Source organism: Styela clava, chromosome 7 (assembly GCF_964204865.1).
Source record: "Styela clava chromosome 7, kaStyClav1.hap1.2, whole genome shotgun sequence".
Taxonomy (NCBI): Eukaryota; Metazoa; Chordata; class Ascidiacea; order Stolidobranchia; family Styelidae; genus Styela; species Styela clava.
The window spans coordinates 19,303,217-19,321,428 of record NC_135256.1 but is presented as its reverse complement, the minus strand read 5'-3'; the positions used below and the strand labels follow the sequence as shown (position 1 = coordinate 19,321,428).

The 18,212-nt window shown below is 33.1% G+C and overlaps 2 protein-coding genes across 2 annotated transcripts; one reads left to right on the top strand and one right to left on the bottom strand.

Moving 5' to 3' along the window:
• Positions 1–2,187: 2,187 nt before the first annotated feature.
• On the top strand, positions 2,188–8,703 carry LOC120328787 (protein trapped in endoderm-1-like). Its single transcript, XM_039395329.2, has 8 exons — positions 2,188–2,347; positions 3,772–3,969; positions 4,198–4,353; positions 4,732–4,912; positions 5,804–5,926; positions 6,259–6,347; positions 6,536–6,640; positions 7,520–8,703. The coding sequence occupies exons 1-8, from the start codon at positions 2,292–2,294 to the stop codon at positions 7,776–7,778; spliced, it is 1,167 nt and encodes a 388-aa protein (XP_039251263.2). The 5' UTR covers positions 2,188–2,291; the 3' UTR covers positions 7,779–8,703.
• Positions 8,704–10,945: 2,242 nt separating this feature from the next.
• LOC120328786 (uncharacterized) lies at positions 10,946–17,986 on the bottom strand. Its single transcript, XM_039395328.2, has 12 exons — positions 17,797–17,986; positions 17,158–17,402; positions 16,520–16,666; positions 16,300–16,438; positions 15,761–15,923; positions 14,695–14,836; positions 13,561–13,716; positions 13,192–13,232; positions 12,633–12,761; positions 12,321–12,505; positions 11,511–11,760; positions 10,946–11,086 (listed from the first exon to the last, which is right to left on the bottom strand). The coding sequence occupies exons 1-11, from the start codon at positions 17,929–17,931 to the stop codon at positions 11,605–11,607; spliced, it is 1,638 nt and encodes a 545-aa protein (XP_039251262.2). The 5' UTR covers positions 17,932–17,986; the 3' UTR covers positions 10,946–11,086; positions 11,511–11,604.
• Positions 17,987–18,212: the final 226 nt, after the last annotated feature.

Below are 18,212 nucleotides of genomic sequence, written 5' to 3'. Positions count from 1 at the left end.
ATAAGGTTTTCCATGAACCTAACGCATACTTACAGTTGATGAAAATCGACCTAAAATATATTAGGCGCACACGGTGGTGATTACGCGATAGATTAGAAAAAGACGAAAAATAACCTAAATTTGCAAGTAAAAGGTTGTGACGTGAAAGTCGATACTCTTTTTATACACATTCGCTCAAATCAGATGAAATAGGTTCTCTATCAAATGCAGTACTATACTTAGTACTACAGCTGAGGGACTCGGTGTAATGATGAAAGCAATAGTTCGTACACTGCGGATAATTGTTTTCACTATCTTGTACATATGCAAAAGCGATTTATTTTCTACTGAATCATTGTAAACTTTTCCCCCAATTTTAACAGCAAAAATCTCCTAATTTTGGCTCACGTCACGTCGTCCCGTTTACTTCCTGCTATTGGTGATTCGTACGATGCATGATTCACAATTCATGAGAAATATTAGCAATGAAATTTTTTTCGTGATGATGAGACGACAATCGAATAGTTAGTTGGTGTCATGCTATATTCTGAATATGAACCCGGAATGAGCTAAATACTTATATATATAACATGCATGGCTGAACCGCGACGCAGGTTTCGGTTTGCAACATTGCTTCTTATAATACGGTGCGCAAATGAAATGAAAGAATATAGCATGTTGCATCTGGTTAGATAATTAACGGAAGTCATGTATTGAAGGAATGGTTTGCGGCCGAAAACGTCTCTGCGAGGCAATATACGGTTTATTGATGAATTCAGTGCTGTGTGAGAGAGACCCCACAGACGGAATACTCGCACATTTTATTGTGAAACTATAATTGTTGAACGTATGATAGATCATGTCAAATGAAGGACAGTATAGAAATCAGAGAAAATAGCGTATGACGTGCGTAACACCTCATCATTTGGGTTCATTTACGGATATATAACGCAAAATAGTTGTATGATGGTAACATTGTATAAAGTTGATTTCAAAAGAATCTTCGTTTTGCGAGATTTTTTAATAGCTAACCTAATTGATTGCTGTTGCGAAAAATATCTTTAGACCCCTATTGTATATCAAAAATTCAACACTTTTATTGACATCAATGTCAATTGCATTGTAATCTGGTATCCAAATGTGTAATGATTCATGTTTAAAATATTTATGAATTTTCGCATGGTTTCTTGCTTAGAAACCATTTATCGTAATGCTTTAGAGTGCTCCGTTCGCATGTTTGCTTGATTTTAGCCACAATAGCCATTTGTCTTATTTTGATCGTCCCCTCATTCGTCGTTATTTTGACATTTATGATTAAAAGTATGCTACTGTTTGCCGCCTGTTTTGGTGCAATCAGATTTGATTTTAAATCCAATAATAATGAAGAAAATACAACACGTAAATACAGCATTCAGCGCTGGATAATATTTACTCTGCGTGTATATTTGCCTCCGCTTGTCCGTCGGGTATACTGTAATTATGTTATATTGTACCTTTTTTTAATCCAACAACCTTATTAATTACCAGTATCGTGTGGTATTATTGTCCCAACACTGAGCTATTCGCCTGTTGTTCAAGGTATAAGAATGCAATCGTTATTCTTTTCATTCTCTTCATATCTTACATCGAAAATCGATGCCTTGGATTAAACCGGATAAAACACATTGATTTATCTCGACTAAATCACGCCAATCGAGCGATTAGTGTCACAGAAAGTTTGATTTAGCGTGGACATGAACGTAAGATGTAATTTATTTGTGGGGCTGCCCTTTTAGAAAGATAAAAAGTAGAACCAGAAAAGTATATTCAGTTCCAAGATAATCCAAATGTTTCAGTTAGCTGAGGGTCGAATGGTTAACTCGCAAACGAAATTTTAAGTTTGTTGATTATGAATCTTCACGTTATAAAAATCGTCGCGTTTTCTTTACGCATCTCCCCATGTACATCCAAATTGTGATAGGTATTTCAGAATTTTGCAATTTCATCTTCTTTTGAGTCTTACGCGTCTCAATCACAACTTATTTCTTGATATAACTAAAGTATTGGCTAATTAATCGTTTTAATTATGCACGCTTCACGCCATTGATAACCAATTTAACAGTTAACGTTTTGCTTGTCCGAAAATATACCTTTAAGAATCTCAGTCTTCCTAATCTTTAATGTTGTGTAAAAGTTATATAAAAATTCGTATTTTGAAAAACGAACAAACGTCAAATGTATTTTTTTTAGAAAATTTATTTATGCATTGTTTATTTACATAAAATTGGAATTATATTTTGAATGTGTTTGAAAAATACACTACTGAAAAGAAAATGACAAATCTCACCTCGGAAGATCTTGAAGAAAGGGTGAATTCAATAGCTTTCAGGTGAGAGTAAATTTCAATTTTTCGAAAAAGAATGTAATAAACCAAAAGCATTGTGAGGCTTCTAAAATCACGTAATTGAAAATTCTTATAATTGTATTAAATTGACAACATTGACATTGTTATATGATATATATATTATGGATGCCACTGGAACATGCATCATAATGAAAACTCGGGAATGAGAAACGATGATTCTTGATCGTAGTGATCGCCATAATTGGATCGGAAGTTTCACTTCCCTGTTTTCAATTATTCACTGAATGACGCAAAGAAAGTCGATTGAAAATATTAATTAGAGTGATGCATAAGAAAAAAATGAGGAAAAAATAAAACGAAGAAATGTAGACTCAGTATATGGTTATCCAGTTTCACACTGAATGATCACAATCGTTCTTCCGCGTGCCCCTGTTTGACTCAAGGAAAATGATCGCTAAAGATATGCAAAATTAGAATTTACATATGACCTGAATTGCTTGATGCTTCACGAAGCTCGCGAAAATATAATTTTTCTTTTATCACACAAAACCGTTTTTTTTGCTGGACAATCTTTACATTTCGAATACTTTTATTCAAAATTTATCGAATTCATACCTTGTGTCTTGAATAATGACTACAATAATAATAAAGTATGTCGCGTTGAGAATTATTGTTTGATTGCTTATCTCGGCTAGATTCTAACTACCTTAAGTATGATATTATTAATTCCGCGTTTTGTTTTTAATTTCAATAATCTGATGCTTGCATGTATTGTCTCCTTTTATTTCTGATATATTTTTTATTGAATTTCGTTCTTGTTATTGAGTAAAAACAACTACAATCAATACATATCTCATTGATGCCATCTGACTGAATAAAACATAAATCGGCATTATATTAAGAAATAAACCTATTTTACTCATCTTAGCATTCGTTAAAGTACTGGTCTGGTGGTCAAATAAATTCATCATTTGGTATTAATATTAATAGCGTACACTAAAATAATGAATATATCTAGTATAAGAAAGTTTTAAAACGACAATAGTAAATTATTCAGTGGGCATAATTACATTGTGAATAAATAATCAATTCACAGATATTTTGTCCATTGTATAATATAAAATAGGCTTTTTTCTGTTTTATTTTTTTGAAATTAGTCCACAAATAGGATTAACCTAATTAGATTTTGACAAGCGTGTTATTTTAGAGTTATTTTTATTACAAAATTAACCAGCCAATTTAAATTAAAATTACTGTCACACTCACGTTACAATTTCTACGATTTTACATTAATTTCATCGTGAAACACAGTTAGGTAAATTGGAATATTATCAAAATAACCGATCTTCTAAAGATTATTAAATGCAATATTTAAATCACTTATAAGTGAGTAATGATATTTTATCACACATGACTAAAATTTTTCTTTTCATTTTATTTCATTTTAGGCATTTCGGTATAGCAATTGGATTTTGGACCATTTTTATTGGTTCGTTTGGTAACATGTTGACCATATTAACATATGTTGCAAACAAGAAACTTCGAACGTCTTTCAATGCTTTTCTTCTTAATCTCGCTGTGATTGATTTTTATACATCGACTTGTATGATTCCTTTCAATGTGGCTGGATACATTCAAATGGAATGGTAAGCTGAACAAAACTTTCAAGTTTTTTATTTGGTGCACATGTTTTTTGCAAAAGAAAAATGATCAAATATATGAACTGCAACGTGGTACTCTCGTCCACGAAACCAGTCTAAAGATAACGCGTCAGAACAAATCTGTCCGTTCCGATAAATAATTTTCTAGTATATACATAAAAAAAGTCAAAATTTGCAGGTTTTTTCCACTTTATATTATTTTTCTCTGATCAGGCCATTTGGAAACGATTCGTTCACAGCCCGACTGCAAGCATTCAACTATTTCTGTTGTGGATATACGTCAGTTGTATTTCTGGTTGCTATCACAGCGAATAGGTTTATCGGTGCAATTTTTCCAGGAAAATACAAGATTTGGTTCTGTAAGGAAAGGTAATTTAATTTTTGTTGGAGACAACTAAACATTTGGAGCTAGTGATTTATATTTTATGATATTTTGCACATGAATGAAAACAATTCTGTTCTTTAGTTCCAAACAGTAAGAACGCGTTGTTTTTAGAGAATAGTTTTAGTACTAAAATACTTCAAAATGAATTTTAAAACTACAGGGTGAGTTCAAAAAACAGAACTTAGTTCATTTGAAAGGTATTCTATAAGGAGAACATAACTTTACTGTCTTCAGTTACTGAAATTTTGGGGTACGATCATACACAAATTAAAGTGTTCATATGTTAAATAAATTTCTCCATTTTCGTAGAGGTTTTATTATCACTATTATTTGTCAAATGTCCGATTAACTTTAATTCACAGAATGATTTGGATACTGATAGTCTGCAACATATGTGCCCCAGCCTTTTTACTTCCTTTCCTGGTTGGCACTCATTCCACTTGCCATGCACCTCTCTACGGTTTAACTGGTTACAACACAAAGCAATTTTTATGTACTTTCATCTGTCTACCACCGAATACAGGGTGGGACCCGTATATGCAGGTAAGAAATTTTTGTATTGCAGATAATAAAGATTCCAGATGCTGAAAAATATGATCTCAATCTCATACTATGATAAAACTTGAATTCTTAAAGCTTTGAGGTGTAGCTTTGTATTTGCCTCTTCGGGCACGAGGTATGACCATATGTTGTATATGTATCGTTTTTTTTTTTTAAATTCTCGTTATTGTGGTTATTGTTTTTATTGAAAGAAAAGGACTTTTCTTTGCAATTATTGGACAAATCTGTTTTAAAACTTCAGTACCTAAAGATTAGAGAATTCGATCCTTTTTTCCTATTGTCAAATTTCTTCAGAGTCCTGTAGGATCTATAGAAACCTATATTTTACCAGGAATTTTTTGTATTATTTCAATTCATAGAACACTTCTTATTTTGCGTTCCTCGACTACATTCGTATTGCAAACTCAAAATTATTGGGCCTTAAGGAACAGTTCCCTAAGAGCGACTTTCGTGTCTATATAAAATAAGATTGCCTTCTTGTTTCATTAATTAAGTTACAAAATGAGTCAAATATTTCAACGTGAAACCTCGACCAATTTTCATTGATAAACAGACTTAGGTCAGATAAATATATTATATAAGATATATATAGGAGTGAAACAAATAGACAAAAATTGGAACAACATCGCATTCTCATTTACACAACAGTGTTGTTAATATTTATAGAAATCCAGCGCACATCCAATGTATTTCCAGACCCTCTAATTTACCTAATTGTATATACTACAGATTAGATTTTCAATTGCGTTATTTTCAATATAGATATTCCGATCTATGTCAATTAAATTAAGAAAATATTTTCTTTCATTGACCGAATTCATCGTTTTATAATGGAAAGTCTAAATAAACATACACAATATTTCATTCGCTCAGTTCACGCGGGTTTTATTTCAATTTGTGCCATTGATTGGAATGATTCTGATGTATGCTGTCATTTTCACATTCGTACACAAAAGACGAAATAAACTCACTAACAAGATGGGAACTATGAATAATGTAAGTATTTTAGGTTTTTTGATCGAACATGGTCTACAACAATTATACTAAAAACGTGCTTACACGACAAAGAAAGGAAGTATATTTTAGAAGTCATATTGGATATCTTACTCATTTTTAAATGCTGCACACGTGTGGCAACTTATTTTAGACAAAGAGTCGTAGACAAAGACTCTATGCCATACGCATATTTTTAATCTATGTGCTGCATGCGGATCTTTCAATAGTTCCAATTTGATACTTGATTCAAATTATGTACACAATTTTAAATAATTATCACTCTCTTTCATTCAAACACAATATAAACAGTCCTTACGGCTATTGTTGTACAGGCCACCATAAAAGGCAAGGAAGGCAGAAGCATTGTTGGAAAGCCGGCATTGAACAAAACAAAGAGTCAACGTTCTATACAAGCTAAAAGGTATGCTGTGTTGTTGCTATTTTTAGAATTTTTAAAAGTGTTGTAAAAGTAAAAGTTATTTTTTAATGAATAATATTGAACATATTTTGTAATATTTGCATAGAGTTTTGATCAATAATACTTTTTTAAAAACACTGAAATCGTTAGGCAGGTTGTTGCTAACATATAAAGGAATATTTTGTTATTAGGCGAAGTAAAGAAGACAGTCGAATGTTGGTGATAAGTGTTGTCATCTGTGTTGCATTCATGATAACATTTTTGCCGAGTGTGATTGTTAACCTTCTGCCAAACAGGTAAAATTCAATATTTTCATTAGATATTTTATCTAATCTCTGTCGGCCAAATTGGAACTAAGTTTGAAACTATAAAAGAGTTTTGTTTGATCTTTTTAAATCAGAATAAAATACTTATGACCAGTGAGCTTTTGGTTTCAGTAGTGGCAAAATTCTTTGTAATATTCCAATCAAATAGGCTCATTCTCTGAATAGGCTCATTCATCACTCTGAATTAAACAAACAAAAACTTGGCCTCCGGAAATGACTATAGCGGTAACGGATGCTCCATCACGTCCTCGACTTAGCCTTTTACCGTTGAGCCAACCTATGTTGTTGCACTCGAGACTGTCATGTTCTGATTCATATCCGAAATATCTTATGGTAATATGACCCAATAGAACTTCGGCAAAAATGTGTATATTCCGGATACTCGTAATCTATACACATTGATAAAAAAAGTATATCAATGAGCTGATTTATGTACATAGGAAGCAATTGTGCTGTACACAATTTATAGAAATAAAAGGTTTTAAGTATTTATTGCGGAATATGTGACATCCATGTAAAATTGTAAATCTTCATTTAGTACCTTATTTTATTACCTTCAATTGCCTGACTTCACGTTCAGGAAAACTGTAATCACCCCATGTCCCATTAAAGGCCATGCCCAGTCATAAATTCCAGCCTAGCATATCCCGGCTTTTGTATGACAGTGGGCAAGCAAGACTCAAGAGCCTTTTCAGTGAAAAAAAATGGGACTAGAACTATACTCGCGATATAATATTACACATCATGTTCCGAGTTTGTCGATTGCAATTTGGGATAGTTGATTGATTTTTTATATATATAAGTCAATTCAGCGAGAGTCCATAACTTAGCCTTATATTATGTTTACAGACGTGAAATTGATGTGAGATGGCATATGGCAGCATCCAACATGTCCTGGTTCAATAGTTCCCTAAACCCCATAATATATGTGGTATTGAACAGGCGATTTCGACGAGAATACTGGAGAATCATTCAAATCGCTATTGGAAGAGTCAGGGAGAAATTCGTTCACGACTCTTCCTCCACGATCCCGACTCCGTCAAGCATTCCGCGAAACTCTAGTGCAGGAAATGTATCTGAATCATTGAGAGTTGCCAACAAAATTTAAAAAAGAGAGCTATGCTCATCAATACCAACTGATCCGAGTCACTTCTGTAATACCAGATCAGGTCCCACAGTCTACCGTTTCCCATAGAAACTCCCCACTTTGGCTAAGTACGAGATCCGCCGACTTTCGCTGAGCACGAGATCCGCCGATATGAGTTTGCGGAACCGCCACAAGGTGAGCACATTTTGGTGACGTCATAGCACACAACAAAACGAATCCCATAGAGCTCACAGACATATTTGAAATAAATAAAAGTAATGCCCTTCTAGTGAAAAATACCTTTTATCAAAGAGAAAAGATTTTTTTCATAATGATAAAATTCTATGGCAAAGAAAAAGAACATAATAACAAAACGATCCATATGTCCACTCCGTGCCCTCTGAAGTCTCTAAATATCAACACGTCGTTATCTCGCTATGACACTATTACATCATAAAGTACCGCAAGCAGGCTTTGTTAAACAAGGTTGTATATCTATATATATATATCACTAGCACTAGACTAGGTTCTGCAAAAGTTGGTAACATTTTTTATTTTGGAGAACAGTGCTTTGCATTCTGTCATAGGTCATTATTAATATATGTTTAGAAGATACAAATTTTGTTCATTTTGTTCTAATGTTCAGGGTTCTAATATTTGTTAACAATAAAAATCAACTGTACATACAGAGTCCAAGAACCTTATTATGCATTTCATTTTCATGTCTTTTTTTTTGTAAATATTTTCTATGCTACTTTAATTTAAAAAAGTTCAAGAAATATTCTACTGCTAGAAATTTACGAAACAGACGACACTGCTCGAAGACGTTAGACTAAGATTTCACGATATTTACTATGTAAGATATACAAAAAAATAACGGAGTTTCTCAGATGAACAATACAATGTTTAATTCTTTATCGATCACCAATTCGTATGTTTTTTTTTTTATAAAAAAATTTTGTATAATATATATCAATTACCCCCAAGTTATTATATCAAAATGATAACTTAAACCTAAATTAATTCTTATACAGAAATTATGTTGTCTTACATCTGCACTCTTATCACTTATTATTTTACACGAGATGCAATGTCATTAATTAGTAATTCATATTAGTTTCTTCGAGCTTAAAAAAGCTGAATTTACTAATTGCGTTCTTTTGTTTTAATACCTGAAGTAATATTAATTACACAAACAATAATATCAGCTTTTCTATTGCTTTTGTTTGTTATATTTACAGAATATTAATAAAGGAAAGATGAAAAATATTACCAAATATTGAAATTGATTTTAGAGTTGTCGACTTTATGTGTGAGAATAGCCTTAGATCTCATCAAAACGATTAGATTATTCAAATAAAACACTTAGAATAGAACAGACAGATAGAAATCTTTATATCAAGATGATAACAGTTCATGCGAACTTCATTAGCCTACTTGGAAGAAAATCATATATTGGATTCCTGCAGGTGTAAAACAGAGATTAGCAAAACATTCAAAAGAACACACAACGCATCCAGTTCCACCTTCGCTTAAACTTAGATATACTGCATTTGAGATTAAAAATTAGCCTACATCAGGACAAAACCAAGAAACAACGTAATCAAAATGTTAGGGTTATAAAAAAGTTCAAAAGCGGCAGTGTAACAGCTTACTGCTTAGAGAGGTAAGTCGAATTTGTGGTATACATTTCACCATCAGTCTCAACATTTACGATTTTAGACTGGATGGGGGTTTGTGACTTCTTGCACATAATCACAAGCAAAATCACAAGAACAACGAGCACCAATACAAATATTCCACCACCAATCAGAATCCATTGCAGAAATTGATTGTTGTCATCTTGAAACAAGATATACAGTTATTTTTACTTTTAAAGAAAGTTATTATATCTTTACATTAATGATTAAAGCATTTGATGAATTTGCACAAATCTTGCCATTTGTGTTTTATTTGTTTAGTTTTAACTTTTACAATGATATTCTTTAAAAAGTTTTGTATTATTCAATTTTCAAGTTTCTGAGTCTTCTGAAACAATTTTTCAAGCAGGTTTTACGTTCCACAAATATCATTAGTTCATATACCCTAACGTAGAAAATAGTAAAACAAAGCATGTACGCTTACCATTCTTCTCCGAATTTCCCAGAAGAATAATTTTAGTATCAATGAATTGAGGAGGCGATTGTGTTATTTCTTCAAATTTCTCATCATTGTCATCATCATTTTCGTGTTCCACAAATTCTTCTTCTGTGGCAGATCTGGAATGCAGGAATACGTGGGACGTGAATAAAAAATTTCGGTGAAAAATTAAAACCCAAAGACAAATACAAATTAGAAACTAGAACCATAGAAGCGGTTGCATTGGAACAGCGTATTTTTACAACAAAAATTTACCTCCTTTTTCTTCCGATAGAAGGTATGCAACCTTGAGAACATCTCGTGTTGTTTTGGGTCGAATCACAAATAAGTATTTGACACTGGAAAAATATTAAAATGAGCCATCTATCACCGTAGAAGTATATTAAAAAATCCCAAAGCAGGTCAGATTTAAAATTACATACTTGACCTTTCTTCAAATCTCCCACGACTTTTCAATACATTTTACTATAGTATATTAAACGTTACTCTTTATATATTGCGTAAGATTTCAATTGTAATATTTACTACCTGGATGAGAATTACAGTATCCTGTTTTTCAGCAAGAAGATTTGCGTCAAACGCAAAAGCTTGAATGCTGTATCGATTCTCCATCGAAGGTGAATTGTATTTCTTTAAAGTAGGATCGAGAAGGCAACTGTAAACACGATTATATTGGTAATGAAAATATTTTAAAGAACTGTTTAATGTGATCTTTAAAAGCAGCTTTCAATGTTCAAAAACCGAATGATCATTATTGTGACATTAAAGGCCAACAATGCCATTTATTGTAAAGCTATTTATGTCGAAATTGCAGCTTCATTATTATTGTCTAATTAAAGTAGTTTAATGGGGGTTCATTCAACTATTTCTAAAATGGAATATAATAATCAGAATAAAAAATTGTATATAATGTTCAATTTCTTATTTTATGACAAAAATATTTTATCTGTGGACACATATTCTGTTACAAAATCTTTTTTCTAATAAATGAGTATCAAAATATTTTATAAAACTCACCCATTTTCAATAAAAGTATAACTCAAAGTGTTAGAAGTTCCCACGCTAGAGGTCGTGGCAACACACTTCTCAGTAAAAAACATCAATCCATCGCGACCAACAGCACCAAGTGAAAAGTATAATTCATTATTCACATCAACCTCAAGCGGAAAGTCACGTATTCCATATTTTGACTAATAAAGGAGGAGAAAAAAATTATTATTGGACACGAAAAGTTCTTATGGATCTTTCAACTTAACTGTTGTTGTGGAAGAAAAATCGTTATTTTCTCAACTTATCGAACAATCGATTTCAAAGTTGTTTTACTGCTTAAGATGGTTAAACTCGCTTTGGGATTTTTAATTCTTTCCAAACTAACTTTAATACCTAAAAAACTTGATATTTTACCTAACATTTATCTGTTACATATTGATTCATGAATTACCGCCATTATATTACATATTATGCAAACACCAATATCTAGCATTGGAACCTTGTTTTCATATATTCAAACATTGCTATCGTTTTCAAGTAATAAGCGGTAGTTAAAAAGCAAAACATAATAAAATTACTCTCTAAAAAAATTAACTCATTGTATTTCAATAATAGAATACTTACCGCAAAAGAGTTGGTCCGAAAAAAGTGAAAAAACAAGGTGAAAGTTCCCATTCCAACAATGGCTATTTCTTTTGGAAGAAAATTATCAATTAAGTCAGGAACTGGGATGAAAGATCCCGATAAAATTCTGTGATAATGGAACACTGCAAACAACTGGGACATTCAACCACTGACCTCTCACAGTAAGACCAAACTGTGTACATTCCCATATCCATATATTCATTGCATATTCAATGAATGCGGAGCTAATCTGTAAACAATTACAAGTAATATTGTTTTTGACAAGCTCCAGAAAATAAGCTAATTACGAAAAAAGATGCCGTACAGATAATGTGAGAATGATTAATGAGCAAGAATTAAATGGCCAACATGGCGCACTTCCATTTCAACACAACCTTTACTCACTCAAGCTTTTGAAAAACAATAGGAGTCTCCTTTTACGAGACTTTATTTTATTCATACGCAAAGCCATGGCTATTTATTCAAGCAAAAAATATTAGCGTATGCACGTTATTTGCCGGTTTCTGATACGTTATTGCGGAAAAATGTGACTTCAATACCCGCAACCATTCTTAAACTTCGACTCCACAATCCAATTCGAAACGCGTAAATGTTTTTTTCCAGTGATGTGTCTTTTTCTATAGTTACAAACTCAGCGTACATATATTTGTCTTAGATTTTAGATGATGTTGACTAAGTACCCGTTAATAGCATGTTCTCTTACCACAGAAGAGGGATAAGTTGTAACCACGCTTTTTACTCAATTCTTTTTAAAAACAGTTTGACAAACACATTTTCAAATATTCCTACCTGCCAAGAAACTCCACAATCTTGTGCATCAAAACTCAGTTCGTAATTTGAATTTCTTTTGGCAGATTGACATTGACTTTGGGAGAAAAACCAACTTGTTGAACCTGCTACGATTGTTTTGGTGGAGGCACAACCGGCAATTGTAAGATCTATATCAACTCCATTGCAAGACACATTCATAAAAGCTGAAATATTACTTGTGCTCAAATATTGATTCATTTGTACAATACGATGAGAAAAACTTTATTCACTCATAAAGTTTTGTCATAATGCTGTACCTTCATTCTTTCAGAAATAAAATAAACAACTCACGAACACACGATTTTTCGTCTGAAGATAATTCCCAGCATGACCGCGTACAAGAGCATTTTCCTGTTGCAGGGTCAAAAACAGAAGAACCTCCTGATCCTTCGTAGCCATTGTCGCACAAATTTGAGGTTTCTTTTAATAAACACAAAAATATGATTAAAATTAGCCTCTAGATACATCAAATACATTTTAGGGCACTTCCGAAGTATGTAAAACCGAGATGGCGGACACCGAAATGTAGTATGTGCACCAGATTAGGATTAGGCCATATATTTAGGTACAAATACTACGGGAATCACTTGCCAATTACCCAAACTCTTAATAGAATGTAATACAATGAGGAAAATTGGAACAAAATTATGGCCTAACCCTAACTAGGTAGACATACTACGTTCCGGTGTCCGCCATCTTGGTTCACATACTTCGGGAGTACCCATGTTAGTGCTTACGAACAATACAAGGAGATTATTAAGTTCGTAGGGTGTAAATTTCGAAGCTCCATGTAAATAGTATAACTTGACCGAAAGTGGATGGGATTATGAATAACATTTAATATTCTTACCTGGTACCACAACACTGAAGCATCGCTGCAGGCCATTTTTACTGTATAAAAAAAACAAAAACAGCGCGAATGGTAAGTTCGGAATAATTCAGAAGGAAACATCATAACCATCATCTATCATTGCTTTTTTTATCAATGTAAAAATTTAAATTCAAAAAGACCATGGCGCAATTATAAAGAAGCAAGTGGAACTGCCCAGCAAGCTGAGATAACATCTCACAGAGAAATGTTAAAAAAGTTGAATGAAACCAATATTTCCCATTTTCTCATTCTAAAGAACATGTTAATCTTCAAAATTAAACTGTAACTGTCACGATTACCGAATGATTATTACTTTTGATAGCGGAATCATTGGTAAATAATTCATACTTATTTGCATCCACCGCGTGGTAGCATATTCTATGTGTGCCTCCCTGGTCTGACGATGGAATCCATATAATATTTGTAGCATATATTCCACTATCAAACAAGTATACAGATGAATATTGTAAACCAAGTGGTCCGAGAATGATGAAGCGAATTATGCTGAAAAACAATAGAGCAAAGCTTGAATAAATACACATGGAGGGTCAGCTCTGTTGCCACAACTTTGGGAAGGAACAAATTAGCCGAACATGTAGGCGTGAAACTTTTTTTCATTTTTAGCAAAACATCCTTTGCCAAAAAGTTACAAACATGAGCGCGATAAGGAATTTTGCCTATAGGAAAAAATGATCAAAAGTCAATTTCTTATATCGCACACAATGTCCTATTATATTATATCTAAACGCATAAACATGTAATCACAAAACGACATGTAATGCTTTTACCGAAAATAAGACATTTGGTAATGATAGTGTATTATAGTAGCAGCAAATACTTTCGGAGGTTTGTGAATATACCAGCAAGACATAAATAGACCAACGACCAGATTGCCATATAAAAGCACGTCGTTTTTTGTAATGCTTCCATCTCTTTCGCAAAAAAATGATATCCATTGAAGTTATTTGAAAATTGAAATAAGTCAGAATATATTCAATAAATAATAACTGGTCTGCTGCACTCAGTGTGTACTGTGTACACATTATTGGTTACGAAGTTTCCCCATGTGGTTTCGGTGGTTGAACATGGTCAATTTTACAGTTGACTGACGCTTTGAAGCAAGTCATTTGGCAATGATCACAAACTCAGTTCACGTTTTGTGTAATAATTAAGATAATATTCCATTATCGCACCCCTAAAAATTCTTGATGATACGTACGCAATAAAATATGATACAATTATATTCAGACTGTGGTATTCAATAATAAACTGCAACTAAATCACCAAAACCTTGGTATATATATTTCTTTGTAACCAAGTGTTTAATAGGTGCTAATAGATCATATCAAATGTTCTTCTGCTTTTACTTGAGTACACGTATACACGTATAGTTCAAATTTGAATAAAAAAAAAACTGATTACTGTAATTCACAAAACAAAAATAGTAGGCGGTACGGTATAAATGAAAATTAAGCAACTCACGCTATTTGTGTGGTGCTAGGATTGGCATAAAGAGTATTGTTGAGAACTCCGTTAGTTTGAGTAATGTCGACAACAGCATTCTCTGGTATTCCAAAATTTGGATACGTTGGAATCAAGTCGCATGCATCATTAGATGGAAAAACTAAAAATGAGATTATTGTGTACCAGTGTGACCTTCATGACAAGAGTTTATTATCGCTTATTATAAACTACTTTTTATTACTTTGTTACAATTGCTGATAAAAAAAACATTACTGATAATGAATTGCCCATTGGCGTAGCATCCACCCCTGCAAACCCCGCGGTCGCAGAAGGGCCCACAGCGTAAAGGGGCCAAGCGGTTAGAATTTAGAAATTTGAGCCGCAAAACCAAAAGCTGCATTGCAAAACCAGTAATGCACATCTTATAACGTTGATGGTAGTTCTGTTCAAATCGTTTTGTTACGTAACAATGCCAAGGAGTCGTCGATTTTCGAGAGTCTTGCTACGCCACTGGAATTGCCATTCAATTTCTGTAATAAACGGGTCTGCGGTAAAGAAAGATCCGAAAATAGTAAATAATAACTAATTATTATTAGATTCGTTGTTGCTTATATATCGATATTTTATCATTTTTTGCAAAGAATAAAGGCATTGTTAGGGCGAAAAACTGTTCAATTAATTTAAATTAGTATATGTTTTTGATTTAAAAAGTAGAGTTTTACAAATTAAGAAAAATTCATTCATTCAACTATTTTTAATAACTTTGTAAACGTAAAATATTTGAGACAGGAATTATTAATCCCATTATAAATTAAATACGGTGACAGTCAATTTGAAAAAAGTTTTTCTACGAATTATAATTTACTGGTTGCAACGATCCTTACTTACACTGTCCATGCGACAGGACCATTTATTGACCCAACAGTTTGCACACCTCACCTAAATTTTTCCCAAAAACATAAAAATGATATTAAACAGTTTGGAGAGCAAGGAAATTATTTTGCTAACAAGAAGAGTTTGAGCTCTCAAGTTTGTCAGCAAATACTGAATTGGTAGTAAAATTGTTAACTAATCCATAACTTACTACTGACTAAGAATTGCAGAGGAATGGAACTCATTGAATCAGTTGCAGAGACAGGTTTTCCTCCGATCGTTATATTTCGCTTTGGGTGATCGGACAACATCAGAGCCACTGGGACCAATCGGTTGCCAGAACTCAATCCATCGTAGGTTATTTGACATTTTTCCTTCAATGATAATAAGTTTTGAGAAAAAACATAGAATTTGTCATAATTTTCAGTTCAATATCATAACGAGAATATCGGTCAGAGACCGAAGACTTATCGATCGAAAGTTAGTGGATCCCAAAACAGCGCTCTTAATCCATAGTGACATCTTGTGTCCCATTACTAAATAATTATTAACTCGCTAATTATACGACATAATTCATCCAAATTCAATAGGCTACTGGTACGACATATGATGAATGCACACGCAAAATCTGGAGCAGATTCAATCTTGCTTTCGTGAGATATCGCGTGCATTTAACAGACAGACAAACAAACAGACAGACAAATACCTATCAACATACTTACCGATTAAAATCGATAAGTAATAAAGTACCTCGTTAAGAGTAAAATGGGAAAATTGACCACATATTCCGCCGCACTCCTGACTATTAGCGCCGTATCGACAAGTAACTGTGTCATTGTCTCTGTCTAAGTATAGAATATCGATGACACGTTGACAATTCGCTTGTAATCTGGAAAATGAAGACATTGGACATTCATTTGTAGGTATAATTTAATTGCATGGCTAGCCCATACGGCTAAAATTTACTTACTTTATGACAGGCAAACTGAATGTCGCAGGTGGATTATTCGGGTATCCACTGTCCGATCGAACTATAAGATCTATGCTAAACAGACCAACTGACCAGCCGGAATTTGCACCAAACTCTAATCCGCCAATCCAGGCATTACCAGTAAACCTGAAAATATATCTCAGATATGGTATCAAAGTTTGACATGACAGCAGGAATAAGTCGAACGTCCAACATTTTTAAATAACCTTAACACCATAATTTCAAGTAATTTACACCGAAAGAGCAAATGCGCTTCAAAACCATTTTTGGCCACTGAATTTAATATTTGGTAATTGAGTATGGGCTTTTAAATTTCCATTGGCGATTGTTCAAATGAACCGTATTGTCGGACTTCAGTCAAGCGAGTTTATAAACTTTACTGAGAAAATGTACCCAACTATATTTTGGCTTAAAATAATCTTGTAACCTTGGTGTGATTCTCTTCGACGCATATAAAAATTATTGAGCAAATAATAATAATGAATATTTATTACATCATAGTGGTATGAGTACATGAACTGGAAATGAGTAGCCTATGTATTTACAACTTTGCCTAACCATGTGTACGCTCAAGCAGAAGTATATAAAAGTATATAAGCTGAATTTTTATGGCTCACTGTATACTGAAAGGCCCATTTGCTGTAATATTGGCCTCGAAGTCATTGTATCCATATGCCCAGTTTTCTGACGGATCAAATGTTGTACATTTGATTTCCACCGATCGTGGAAAATCCGTGCTGCTTCCTCTACTATCCAAGATCCAATTACCTCCATCATATCCAAGCGTTTGGGTTTGAATCGTTGCGTCGGTGCAAGAAGCATAGGAGTCTCGCCTCCATCCAAAACGAAAACTAAATTCGATCTAAAGAATTACCAATGCTTTAACTTTGCGTCCTTCTAATCGGTTTAACTTTTTAAAAAATCTGGTGTAATTCTACCACATGTTCCGTAAAATTATCCGAAATGAGACATAGTTTTTATATTCGTACTTAATAGAGCAAACAATTACTGCACATTACACGGACAATAAACTAGAAAATTAAACATCACGACAGAAAAAAAATTTATTCCACTACTTAAAATTTAAAAGCGATTGAGCCATGTCCAAACAATAACAACAGAAACAATTTAGGAAAACAGTAAAATTAAATACTCGATCTTTTATTGTATAAATTTAGCTACAATAAACATTGGTCATTGCTAAACTTTGTGACTTTCAATTTAGTAAAAAAATCATATTATAAGTAGTGGCTTACACGATGTGTATTTCCAGCGGAAGACTTATGTTTCCAAGATACGGTTCCACCGCGAAAATGAGATCCGGTCACAAAAGTCTGGGCACATACTAAGAGAATGATCGTAATACGATTCCAATAGTTGAGAGGCGCCATGTCGATGATACACTAAAATTATTCGATGTATATCAACTAAAAAAATGAACGAAGAAAAATAACTAGAAATATATACTATTGCTCTACGTGAGCTTTCCTATGATAATGGTTGGCTATTTTCACTGTCATTTGTCAGCAAGTAGTTTTATATGGAAACTGCATAAAATTTGCATGTACTGCGATCACGACGAGCAATATCGCCAATTTTTGATCTCGGTATCGGCTGGAAATAGACCGATAATTCTGATATATTCAGCTCTTTCTTCTGATCCAGAATGTTT

What these genes read in the sequence shown, in the direction of transcription:
- LOC120328787 (XM_039395329.2), top strand. Translation starts at nt 2,292, where the DNA reads ATGACAAATCTCACCTCGGAAGATCTTGAAGAAAGGGTGAATTCAATA. An exon ending in GGATACATTCAAATGGAATG is followed by an intron (nt 3,970 to 4,197) that starts GTAAGCTGAACA and finishes TTCTCTGATCAG; the next exon opens with GCCATTTGGAAACGATTCGT. An exon ending in GTTAACCTTCTGCCAAACAG is followed by an intron (nt 6,641 to 7,519) that starts GTAAAATTCAAT and finishes TTATGTTTACAG; the next exon opens with ACGTGAAATTGATGTGAGAT.
- LOC120328786 (XM_039395328.2), bottom strand. Translation starts at nt 17,931, where the DNA reads ATGGCGCCTCTCAACTATTGGAATCGTATTACGATCATTCTCTTAGTA. An exon ending in TTCAGTTTGCCTGTCATAAA is followed by an intron (nt 16,439 to 16,519) that starts GTAAGTAAATTT and finishes TTCATTTTCCAG; the next exon opens with ATTACAAGCGAATTGTCAAC. An exon ending in CCTAGCACCACACAAATAGC is followed by an intron (nt 13,717 to 14,694) that starts GTGAGTTGCTTA and finishes ATTGTTTTTCAG; the next exon opens with CATAATTCGCTTCATCATTC.